This window comes from Talaromyces amestolkiae, assembly GCF_001896365.1.
Source record: "Talaromyces amestolkiae strain CIB chromosome Unknown scaffold13.1, whole genome shotgun sequence".
Classification (NCBI taxonomy): Eukaryota; Fungi; Ascomycota; class Eurotiomycetes; order Eurotiales; family Trichocomaceae; genus Talaromyces; species Talaromyces amestolkiae.
This window is the reverse complement of record NW_024468049.1, coordinates 46,267-59,062: the sequence shown is the minus strand read 5'-3', so window position 1 is coordinate 59,062 and position 12,796 is coordinate 46,267. Positions and strand designations below refer to the sequence as shown.

General features: G+C 45.8%; 3 protein-coding genes across 3 annotated transcripts; 2 read left to right on the top strand and 1 right to left on the bottom strand.

The window, feature by feature from the left end:
- Positions 1-647: 647 nt before the first annotated feature.
- BHQ10_006705 (uncharacterized protein) lies at positions 648-3,395 on the top strand (the record flags this gene model as incomplete). The annotated part of the gene is made up of 6 exons (XM_040879321.1): positions 648-810; positions 867-1,172; positions 1,242-1,435; positions 1,489-2,322; positions 2,405-2,858; positions 3,019-3,395. The coding sequence occupies 6 exons, from the start codon at positions 648-650 to the stop codon at positions 3,393-3,395; spliced, it is 2,328 nt and encodes a 775-aa protein (XP_040735209.1).
- Positions 3,396-7,312: 3,917 nt separating this feature from the next.
- Positions 7,313-9,513, top strand: BHQ10_006704 (uncharacterized protein; the record flags this gene model as incomplete). Its single annotated transcript, XM_040879320.1, has 5 exons — positions 7,313-7,453; positions 7,513-8,473; positions 8,541-8,563; positions 8,623-9,070; positions 9,125-9,513. The coding sequence occupies 5 exons, from the start codon at positions 7,313-7,315 to the stop codon at positions 9,511-9,513; spliced, it is 1,962 nt and encodes a 653-aa protein (XP_040735208.1).
- A 929-nt stretch (positions 9,514-10,442) lies between these two features.
- On the bottom strand, positions 10,443-12,317 carry BHQ10_006703 (uncharacterized protein; the record flags this gene model as incomplete). Its single annotated transcript, XM_040879319.1, has 1 exon — positions 10,443-12,317. The coding sequence occupies one exon, from the start codon at positions 12,315-12,317 to the stop codon at positions 10,443-10,445; it is 1,875 nt and encodes a 624-aa protein (XP_040735207.1).
- Between the last annotated feature and the right edge of the window lie 479 nt (positions 12,318-12,796).

Genomic DNA, 12,796 nt, shown 5'->3' with positions numbered 1-12,796 from the left:
TGAGCCGTTTACCAGAGAACTCAGTAGGTCAGAGAGAAGTTGACATTGTGAAGACTGAGATTGTAGGTACTGTAACAATGAATAGATAAATTAGGATAGTTTAGACTTCGGCGTTTCTCTTCCAACAATAATATAATCAACAAGGCTGACTGAAGTCATTATCACAATTCTAAAGATCTTGAAGAGCGGCGTAGGGGCACTGACAAAATCACAGAGTCATAAAGAATCAATGTGTCAACCTGTTGAACAACTTTGACGGTCAAATCTTGACTCGAGCTCAAAATTTCATGACTTGATAAGAATCGGTTATTTTCTCCGACCTTTACCGGGTGTCTAACAGCCAACTAGATTTCTTGGCGTGGGGTAATGAGTCATTTCAGCCCTTTTGGTGTGAACTTTTGACGGAGATTCCAGGCGATCACGGCATGATCAAGATCGGGAAACAGGCCGAGCTTTGCCGGCTGATAAAGTCCATCTCTGTAGGCTCATAGTGAGGCTGACTATTTGATAAGTATTCAATCAACCCGGTATTGCCAGTTGTTCCCGTAACTGTCTCTTCGCATTCTCGTGTATAGACATGCATGAATAGACTGGTCTTGATTGCTTAATCTGGTTCTCTGACGGTGACTATAAAAAGTGAAATCGTGATGAGGCTAGCATTTAGCTGCCTGGCCTTTCTGTGGCTCGGTGTTTCGGCCATCACCTTGCCGGAATCTTATAATGTTGTGTGGACTTCCCAGAGTAACCGCTCGGCGGATTCAATGCCACTTGGTGGTGGTGGTCTGGGAGTCAATGTCTGGGTTGAAAACAGTAAGAAGAAACAACCCCTATCCGCTTAGAATGTTTTGTCTCACACGGTGCCCCAGACGATATTCTTTTATACATTGCCAAAGAAGGAGCTTTTGACGATAACAACAGTCTTGTTAAATTGGGACGCATACGTCTAACACTTGACCCGAACCCATTCGAATCTCAATTCAAGCAGACTCTCCATCTGAATGATGGTTACATTACGATCACGGGGCAAGACAAAACAGCTTTAGACCTATGGGTCGATATCAATAATGCTGCTCTCCATATTGAACTCAGTTCTCCAGTCAAGGAGGTGAAGGTTAAAGCTGCGTATGAAAGCTGGCGGTGGACAGATCGTCTCATGGCATACGATGAATGGGGTAATTCCTCTTCTATCTTCGCTTCCTCTTTTATTGCTTTTTATGCATGACGATCTAAAATCTTTCTAGAACAATCGGACTGGAATCAAGTGGAGTATATCAAACCAACTCCACTTACTCGGGCCGATAATATATCATTTGAGGAACACGGTGTACGAATGTTTCACCAGAATCAACCGAACACAACATTAGATGTTGTTGCGGCCGAACAACATTTTGAGATGTTTAACGAAACCATGTTCAATCCACTGGCATACAACACAGTAAGTTGTAATGCTTTCTGAGTCACGATGTCTTATAGTAACAACATCACTAGTACGGGCTGTATATGTATAGTTCTAAATTAATTCCCGGACCCATCACTAGTGGCCATTATATGAACACCACTTTCAAAGCTTGGAGCCTACAAAGCGAAGCAACGTCAAACTTATCACTCACAGTATTTACGTTCCGGAAACAGACCCCTAATATCCAAGAATTCAACGCTAGTTTTGAAGAAAATATCGTCAATGCAACGCAAGAAAAACATGAGAACGTTAAATCCTGGTGGCACGATTATTGGGACCGAAGCTGGATTATCATCAATGAGGGAATGGGAGAACACGATCCTGGCTTTACAGTTGGCAAGAACTACCAAATTTTCCGCTACATGCAAGGATGTAATTGGGGTGCCGAATGGCCAATGAAGTGGAACGGCGGTCTGTTTACCTACGATCCATATTGGGTAGACCCTACGAATCCCTGGACACCAGATTATCGTTCTTGGACAGGGGGAGTTCACACCGCACAAAACCAACGTCTTCTCTACTGGCCTATGCTGAAAAGTGGTGACCTCGACCTGATGAAACCACAATTTGAATTCTATCGGCGTTTGACCCCTGTCGCCATGCAAAGAGGGATAACCTATTTCAACATCAACGCCTCGTTATTTACGGAACAATTAGAAAACTACGGTCTCCCAAGCTACCTTGACTATGACACAGACATTTATTTCTATAATATGTCTCGGCCAACCTCTTTCCCTGTTGGTATTGAGTGGAACGATTGGCTTGAATGGCTACAAGACACGGCAAATGAATTTGCTGATATGATACTTCAAGCAGCCATGTTTTTTGATTTGGATCTAGATCCATACATGCTTTTCATTGAGGTATGTGATTTTTGCCGACGTAGCTCCTCGCATATTGTGGAGACTGTGAAGAATGATCACTAACTTTTGCAACTATGAACAGAGTCAGCTACAGTGGTTCGACATTTTCTATCAACAATACCATAGTAGAATCGATACTTATAGTACGGCACAGATAGGTGGCACGTCAAAGCTTGTCATCTATCCTGGTTCTGGAGCAGAGACGTACAAAGTTGCATACAACCCAGCCTCGACGGTATCTGGACTTAGAAAAGTTCTAGCCGATCTTCTTCAGATCAACCCAGACTATGTGATGGGTAATACGACATATTATCTGAATTACACGGATCGTGTGCCTGAAACACCATTAAGATATCAACAAGGCTATGAATGTATTAGCCCTGCACTGGCGTATGTTAGGATTCAAAACTCAGAGGTCCCCCAACTTTATCCTGTCTTTCCATGGGGTGAATACGGTCTTGGTCTACCAAATCTTACTAGAGCTATCAATACCTACTTCTACGATACCGAAACGCAGAGTTTTCATGGCAATACTGGTAAGTAAGCGTTCTTCCTTTGTCTGACATCATCTACTTTTCCTTTGTTGCCTAAGAGGCAGAAGGCAGAGTGTATACTCATGCATATTCAGTAGCGTGACTTATTTAGATATATGAACGATGTCAAGAAAAAGCTAATTTTTATTGACTGATTTCCCAGGATGGAAACAAGATGTTATTTGGATGGCACGAATGGGTCTGACTAAAGAAGCTACGAATTTAACCGTGTCCCGCTGGGCCGACTCTACTGTCTCTCGCTTTCCAGTCTTTAAAGGTCCAAACTACGATTGGGCACCTGATATGAATCATTTTGGATCCGCATCAATTGCGTTGCAAGAAATGTTGCTGCAGACATATGTGAACAATAACACACAAATAAGGTTATTGGGTGCATGGCCAAATGAATGGGACGTCGACTTCAAGCTCTATGCCCCATTTCAAACAGTTGTTAAAGGGGTTGCCAAGAGTGGTCAATTAGGAAACCTAACTCTTATACCTTCTTCGCGTAAAGCCGATGTCGTCTACGGCCACAATTAGCAGGGTCGAAGCAAGTCACTTTATAGCTTCCGCACGTTGGAGGACAGTCTCGCTTAACAACTACAATCCCGGGAGTCATTGAGGGTACAGTGGATTTTCATCGAGAACCTATTTTACAATGTTCATAGCTTCTCATCCATTGTATTAGAAGTGAAGGGCGGCATTCATTTTGGAACTGCTTTCCAAGTCATATCGTGGTTTATTGAAGTGGTTGATGGGCCTTGAGTTGTCTAGCCCATGGTTGGTGTAGCGTGAAAGACGCGAAATACTAGGGAACGGAAGTAACGAGTGGAGTACGCTACTAGGCCCATCGCCACCTTTTGCTGCATTCTGACTAGGTTGAATACAGAAACTGAAAATAGTGTGCACAGCATAGATATAGAAATCAGCATTGACGGACTACATTTATGCCCAATCTTTCTAATTAAATTGAAAGTCAGTAAGAAGAGTTGATCCACAAATATATCCTTAGGTCGGATAGTCCCACCCCTTCCACAGCATCGAGTTGACAATATATACATCCTGTCCATATCTTACAGTTATACAACATTCTATGAGTAGTAAATCTTATGCACGTCTAAAAATCGCGCTTGTAATGGCAGGGCGTAGACATCGCACTGAGGATCGGAAGCTCAATCTTTACTATTACACTGTCTTGAAAGCTGCCACCCAACTTTATAGCTACCTATCAATGTTATAGCCATTTCAATGACGTGAAGTTTTTTCATGATCTATGTCACTTAAGCCTCCATTGTCTTGGCTTCATGGGCAGTCACTCACTATTAAAAATGAGTAGCAATCCAGCTACCAATTGATTTTCACTAGACTATCACCTATTTTCCATAGGTCTCGTCCTTCTGTAAACAATACATTAGATAAGTAGAAGTCAATCTAAATTAGTTATGAACTCTACAGATAATACTTGCATTGACTATACCAATTATAATTGGCCTCTTTGCCTATAAACTGTATCTTGAGTATCACTTCTCTCAGGTAAGAATTAAAATATGATCCCTACAGGCTAACTGAGGTATTAACGCCAATAACAGCACCAGGCACATCATGGGTTATCTCTACCGAATCCTTTTGACCGGTCGATCATATTTATGAATGCCAATGGGAGACAATTGTCAACCACTAGAGCTTGGGAATACCAGTAATCTATTCTTCTTCTTTGGTATCTATAGTGTGGTCTTAGCATAAAGCTAATCATAGATTTTCTCAACACAATAATCATTACCTAAGATTTTAATGAATTCAGACCGAGAAGAGCTCCTTCAGTCTCTGTCTCTATATGGTTTAGCGACCGATTTTGAGGCTATTATGGGTGCAGTCTATATTGATTATGAAAAGAATCTACTAACCTTGGAGAAGGTAATAAGGCAACTTTACGCGTAGCGCGATGGGCGATGAATTCTACAATTTATAGGAAGGTAAGAACCCGGCGACACAGGGGAAGATCTCTCTCCAATATTTTCAACATTCTTCATCATCGCTCATGGATATTAATAGTGATCCTATACCAGGTTCTAAATAACGAGATGATTCGGTACCTTAAATACTCATATATACAACATGACTATCTTCTCTATTGGTTACATACGGGTCAGGGCCGGAGGCATACGGTAGTAGTTTCAACTATTATAATGGAATGGACATCGCCATCCATATACTCAAACCGACATGACGAATCGGATCTCACTTGCAAACCGTATAATAATCATTTCGTTACTCCATAGTAAGTTACTAGTACTTCTCAGGTCTATACGTGATTCAAGTACCCTAATCACTATGATCATCCTCTACTAGTATGGTAATCTGCAGAGAAGACAGAATGGATATCATGGAGCAGGGAGGCAGATGCATCTTTTTTCTAGTCCTTCTATTCTATATTTTCATCAAGAAGCAGTTGAATTACTTAATGGAAAACTGATATGTAGATAGCACTTCTTTTGCTTTATTGGTTCCCTGAAAACCATCCCGCTTAAGGCTCCGAAGATTAGCCTAAAATTAAAGCCCGAATCAGACTGCATCGACAACTCAAGCATTTTCCCACGCTCGTGTGCACAAGACCAACTGGTAGCCATCGGGATCCGCAATTGTCACACCCCATTTGTTCCAGTATTCGTTTGTATGTTTCAATCTCCTGCCTCCGGCTTGGAGCAGCTTCTCTAATGCCTCAGGATCTATCTGTCCGTCCAGATACAGGACAACTAAGTCCTCTTCGGTCGGTGTTGGAAATTCCCCCTGCTCAAAAACATGTACGAGTTCTAGATGCCATGAAGCGCCGGGCCATCCCAGCATAAGCAGTTCGTGTCCCCCCTCGGTTTCACTGGGCGGCGGACTGCGCCATAGTACTTTGAGCCCTAATCCGTCGACCCAGAACTTTTGCGCTATGTCGATATCCCGACAGGGCCGTGCGATTCGCAAATGGGATGATGGCACTGGAAATTTCCCTGTTCCAGGATTTGAAGCAATTGGCGATAGGCTGTCTGCAGTCATCGAGAAATTTAATCTCTTATAAAGTGTGTATCGTCAAATTTGCTCTGGGTGTGTGTGGTTAATGAGTGCACTAAGAAACTCCTGAGTATTGACGCTTTCAGTGGCCGGTGGGCGTGTGGCGTGTATAGAAGGATGCTGCTTGCGTGTTCGCAGTGAAATAATGGCTGACATGTATGAACTGAATTGTTACGCTAGTTAAACAGTTAAAATAAAGCACTTCACAATCTACTAACCAGAACCGGAGCCGATTATTAATACACTACCTCAGGGCCCAAATCCACTAGTCTAAAAGAGGTGTCCGATAAATTACTTAGTCAATTAAGGACCGCATCAGTGGCGAGCTATAACCCTAAATTTAACATCCAGCTGAATCATCATTCGTCAACCATACATCGTGTACGTCGTTTGGAACTCGTCCGGATTCGTTGTAGTGCATGGAGAAACGAGCAATTAGGATGCTTCCCACTCGTTTTCGGAAAGTTGTTTTCGTTAGGGCTACAAAAAGAATTTATCAAGGGGCACATTCTGCACTACATCCAGAATGGGTACTGATAATATATGTAGATTTGATTCTTACATCCATTCTTTACAACGAATCTATTGCTCATTATAGAGGTATATTCTCCAAAAAGATGCCGTCTGTTGTATCGTGACTGTATTTCTCGCTTATCTCCTATCATTTCGGCTATTCTTTTAGTCAAGGAAGGATAAGCTTGGCCGTACAAACTTCATTGTGAGACTACCGTTACGGTTAGAATCCTGGCTCAACAAATTGATGAGGATGACATTTTCGGTAAGAGTTTGGATGGTAACGTCTCTGAGTGGTGGACTGTCGACATGTAAAGGGTCCTTTGTTAAAGAGATTGGCCCAGAATTCTATTTCCGTCGAGTACATACTCTATGTGGATTGGGATCAATGAAATCGAAACAACCATGCGCTCAGAATCACTATTCTCATTCTGCAAAAAGAGGAGATAGGTGTATACATACTCTCAGCTTACAAGCGGCCTGCCTTGGAAACTTCTCACTTCACCCCACACACTCCGACTGAATCTGACATGGTGACCCTACTTAGGAACTCTCCGGTCCATAGGCTGGCGTCGCATGGCGGGGTGTCTTGCGGGATGTCTTGCGGGGTGTATCCGCTGAATGGAAGGGACTGGGATCCGTAAAACTGCCCCTCAACCACACCATCTATTCTGTATATATTTTCCCAATTCTCTTTTGTATTATTGATTCATGACAGTTCCATTAAAGCCCGGCGGGGTTACAACTCTCCCCCGAGTGTACCGCGGCAAAATCTGCTACGACGCACCGCGCACAGCAATAATAAGATGAAGCCACGGCGTTGCCGCAATTACTGACCTGTTTCCCATCAGCGACCATATGTACACATTTACATAGCCATTTTCATCATGCCCCTTTTTACTGAACATGCCTCCAGCTGGCGTGATACTAGGACTCTCCCATCCTTCGCCCCCCCACTCCCACGTCTGAGCCCTAAGTTTGCACCCCCTGACGATGGGGTACAACGGTATGAGGTGATTATTGTTGGGGTATGTTAGGAAGGCTCTTTGCACTGTTCAGAAAGACCGTTGTCGCTAAATATGGCCAGGCTGGACCAGCAGGTCTAATGCTTCACCTGCTCTTAGCTAGATACGGCCTGACAGACCAGTCTTTATTATGCATTGACCCGAAACCGAATACACTGAAAGCCGGCCAGGCCGACGGGATACAGCCACGCACACTGGAGGTCTTTAAGACTTTGGGCATATCGGACGAAATTGAGAACGAGGCTTGCCAGATGTGGGAGTTCGCCTTCTGGAACGCCTCTGATAACCCGGCTAAGGTGATTGAAAGGCGGTCTTGCGTGCCCGAGGTGATTCCACCTGCAAGGTTCAAATACGAGGCAACCATCCACCAGGGACGTGTGGAGCGAATCATGGAGACCGATCTCCTCCGGTACTCGCAGCGCGGGGTCATGAGGAAGACTAAGTTGATTGAAATGCGGATTGACGAGTCCGCAGATCCAGAGTTCCCTGTTCTTGCCGATATCGAAGTTGATGGGGTGTTGCAAAGCGTCCGTACGAAACATCTTGTTGGCGCAGACGGCGCACATTCGGTGGTCCGCAAAGGTGTTGGCCTCGAGTTAGAAGGCCAGTCGCTTGATTATATCTGGGGAGTCGTTGATGTGGTCCTTGATACGAATTTTCCCGATATCCGCAGACGCTGCGCTATTCATTCGCCTGAAGGGTCTGTCATGGTTATCCCTCGTGAGAGGATCGCTTCCGGCGAGTATATCACTCGACTCTATGTGAACATTTCAGAAATTTTCGAGCCTGCAAGTCGCCAAGCAGAGGCGGATCTTAAGAAGGCAGCGAAAGGAAGACGAAGTAGAGTCACATTAGAAGGAATCCTGAGCCAGGCTAAAAAAGTGTTTAAGCCCTACTACATCCGGCCCAAGAGCGATGATAGTGTCGATTGGTGGGCCGCGTACCAGGTTGGTCAGCGAGTGTGCCCTGAATTTATCGTCAAAGACTCCAACGGCCTTCCTCGCGTTTTTATCGTGGGTGACGGTGAGTGACCGATGTTTTGGATGTCTTAGAAGTATTTTGTGTCGAATTCCACGCTGATCAATATCAGCTTGCCATACGCATAGTCCAAAGGTAAGCCATGCAAATGCTCTTCTATATCTTAACTATCAATAGCTGACCCAAGTGTACAGGCCGGCCAAGGAATGAACGTGTCCATGATGGACTCATACAACCTCGCTTGGAAGCTAGCTTATCAGATCAATGGATTAACTCCTCGCCAGGGAGATGCAAGGGACCCTAGCCCGCTGCTGGACACATATCACATAGAACGCCATACAAACGCGCAACAATTGATCGATTTTGACCGAAAGTTCTCGAGCGGTTTCTCGGATAAGGTGGGCACAGCCGAGTCTCATTCCGGCATTTCCCACACCGAGTTCGTCGACATATTTAGGACCGGATGCGGCTTCACCAGCGGCTGCGGCGTGGAGTATGATGAGAATATACTGGTGGACAGGTCATCTGGTGGTCTCATTAACGGTGAAGACTTTCTATCGGGAATTTTGCGATCTGGGCGACGCCTGCTAAATGTCAAGCTAAAGCGCTTTGCGGACGGGTGGCATCGTGATATTCAAGACGGTATACAATATCTTGATCTGTAAAAAAGACTGTGCTAAGGCTCACAATTTCAAGATCTTGCGTCGACTGGCAGATTCCGTTTACTGTCACTCCTTAGCAATGACCTACTTGACATAAATGGGGTCTCCGCAGCATCGGTAAACTCGACAGCAAGTCTGGTGCGGCAATACCCTACGTCTCTTCTTGAACAGATTACAGTCTATCCTAATTTGCCAGGCGAACTAGCCTGGGAAACTATCCCTCCGTGTGTGAAGGAACAGAGTGAGATGACCTTTTACAGTGGCTACGAGCTTGACGATGTGTACCGCATTTATGGAGTTGATCCGGCATGCGGTGCACTGGTGGTCGTGCGTCCGGATGGTTATGTAGGTCTGGTTGCAGGACTCAGTGACGTTACCCATATCGATACATATCTGAGTCATATTATTACTCGAGGTGCATAGATCCATTCGATCTGTTTCTATCAGAAAACGAGCCCCTTCACCCTGCCAGAAGGGCTTACAACATTCCCTCAATAAACGACTGATGTGGCTTACGTTGATTAAGTTGTGCTCCGAGTCTGGTATGTAGCTCATTACCACCTGGTCTTTTTCCGGTCTCGTGCGCATACATGAATACATGTCAAGTAATCTAGTTACTAGCATACGTGCAGAAGATCTCCAAATGAATCCGATATTTCCTTCAGAGAATCTCCACGTTTGCTGCACCGCCTTTGACAGAGGGCTAGTTTGTATAAGCTTTTTTCCGATTCAGTATCAGAAGTATTGAATGATCTGCGCCCGTGTCTCGGCTAGCGAAATCTTGAGAGAATGAGATGCGGACCTATTAGTACTAGAGTGCGCTACTGAGGAGCTTGGAAGGCCTATCATAGGGCGGTTAACAAAGTTTGGGAAGCCTCCTTACACGTAATAGATGGGACTCACTAGGCTGAGCAAAAATGATCTTGGATGGCACTTTGCTACATTAATCTAAACTTGAGCGGCACCACTTCGGCCTCAAAGCGGGTGATAGCGGGAAGTACCTCGGAGGCGTGGGTATTCTACGTACTGCAACAGGTCTCTGAACCTAAGTTACTCAATTAGAAGAGGTATTTATCTCCCAAAGACCGGCACTTGAGCTGGAAATCTACCGAACTTTATCAGGCTGACGAATTCCCCGGCGGGGTGAACCTGCTTAGTTCCGAGCTATCTCAGACTTGACTTCGAGCTGCTAAGTTCCGGATGCCGCTGATACCACCCCTATAGACTCGGAGCTATATAAAAAGAAGCTGGGATTTAATGGACTTACATCACAAAGTACATTGAGTCTCAGCTACTCCTTTCCATGTAGCTCCATAAGCGTTGCCGAGCCTTCGGGCACACTCACTAGCGGTTTACATACTTTGTTTACTCTCCAACGCAGCACACAAAACTGAGGAAAAAGACTTCGAGATGCCCCATCTGCTAAATCGACCCAGAAGGTCAATCAAGCGGTGAAGGTGACTGACGATGGCAGAAGTAGCCTCGCTGAAACTCCGTAAATGAGCGTCATAGGGACGCGCAAAATTCTCTACTAAGCGGATCTCGGGAGCGTCAAATGCATTGGTATCAATTGTATGCCCACCGCCAACGCGAGTAAAGCAAAACCATGCCAGAGCTGCTGTGAAAAGAGCTCGAGGTATATGGATTGCAGGCTCTGATGACACCCGCATCCGCTCAAGGTGCCGCTGGATCAGTAACGCGTGTAGTAGGCACCTGCTTGCATCGAGCGACGTCACCCATGATTGGATAAGAGGAGTACTGGAGCTGGCGGACCTCTCACCGTCGCGACCGCTTACTCGTTCCAGTAAGTCTATATCTGCGTAGATACTGATAAAAATCAAGTGCCACAGAACTGGTAAGCTAAAATGATCGTCCGTATCGAGAGAGAAGTGATTGGTATATATCCTCCACCACTGCATGAGGATGCTAGAAAATCGTCTTGATTCATAATCGTCGAACGTACTTGAGCGTCGAAGCTCAATAACTTGCGCACCGATACTCTCTAGGACTCCGTATGCCGAGAATCTAGAGTGCGCCACGCTCGTTTGAAGTGCATTATCTCCAATAACAGACGTCAAGCCCTGCGTCGACGTTCTTTTGTAAAGCGCGGCCCATTGTGGCGCAGTGGGTGCCATGAACAATGCATCGGAAGCTATACGTGGGTAATGTCTAAGTTGATGCTTACGGAGAGGCTCGTGGTGTAGAAGACCAGCCAGCTCCGCATCATGAATATTCAATGCAATCTCCACCCGTTTTCGCTGTTCATGATCAACCCACCGGCTCCACTGCTCAGCTAAGTCCGGGCCACTTGGATCCAACCTTTCCGGATCGTGGGGGACTTGTTGCGCGTTTTTATTAGACTCCCGTGCCCATGCCATAACTGTGCCATGCAGCACATCTGCCAGCACAAGGGTCTTGGGGCTGCCCGATAAAATGGCAAAAGTCTGGCCAAGTACAGCTGCTTGCACCATTGACAGCGCGTTAGAGCGGCTTTGCGAGAGAATTGACTCCCAGGATGCCAATATGGCTTTGTTCAGTCTCTCAAATAGACGAGTTCCTTGAGCGACAGCAGAGGCTGATCCTGCGAAAAGACTGCCAACAGAGCAAATAGAGACAAAGAGGAGGGAATTTTCCAAGGTGGGCTTAAAAGAAGGCAAATGGACAACGGGCAGAAGAGAATTGAAACGGCTGAAAAAGAGGTTCACGAAGAGATTCAGTTGGTCCGACGAGGGGAGGCTCTCATCATGCATCCGAGGCTGCAGTGTCCGCAATAGGCCCGCCCTGTAATGCTCGTCTGCCACAATGTTTCCCTGACCAAAAGAACCACCATGGTGAGTGGAAATTGCCGGTATGTTTTGTGCTCCTGCCTCAATCGGTAGCTGCGTGAACCATACCTGCCTCACACGGTTGGCTGGTAGCTCCTGAGCATCTGTTGATATTGCTACTGAGCGCATCAATGGGTGTGGGTGGTAAGTGGACGCGTCGCCTGAGTTAAATGCACATATTTGCGGAGGCAGCTGCGCCCACTCTGACACGGCGGATGACAAGGTAAAATCCAAAGCATCGATATCCATCCCAGTCCCAAAGAACCAAGAGCCTGGGTCAGCATTGAGACTGGATTCATGTAGACCATCTCTGAGCACTGATTGTTCGGCTATCGACTGCAACTGTTCCGTCAAAATGGCCTCATTAGATAGCCGAGGTGTAGTAATGGAGCATTCTGACATCATTGGGCCGGGATTGGGAGTTTCTTGAGACAGAAGGGTAAACAGCGTGATGTCCTGTTCCGGTTCGTCTGGTGATACGGGCAAGGTAGTCTGATGACTCCTCTCGTGCCGTCGCAATACATCACTGGGAGTAATATCAGATGAATGTGTCGATGAGAATAGCGGTATTGCAAACCTGCGTGAATAAAGCTTGTCACAGACTGAACACCGGTAGGGCCTTTCTTTCTTGTGGCTGCGAAGGTGGCGTGTGAGATGCTCCGGCTTTGAAAAAGTCTTTTTGCAAGAATGGCAGCTCCGACTCTGCACAGTGCTCGTTTTTCTTGTCATTGTTCATTTGTAGCGGGTGATAGAGGAGATCTAAAAGGGAAAATTGCGGGCAATTGCTGATTGTTTCTTGAAGGCTCCAGTCGGCCAGGTCGGCCGGGGGTGTGGAGTATTTCCACGTGACTGTCCACCCCACAATCCGGGAGATCAGCAGG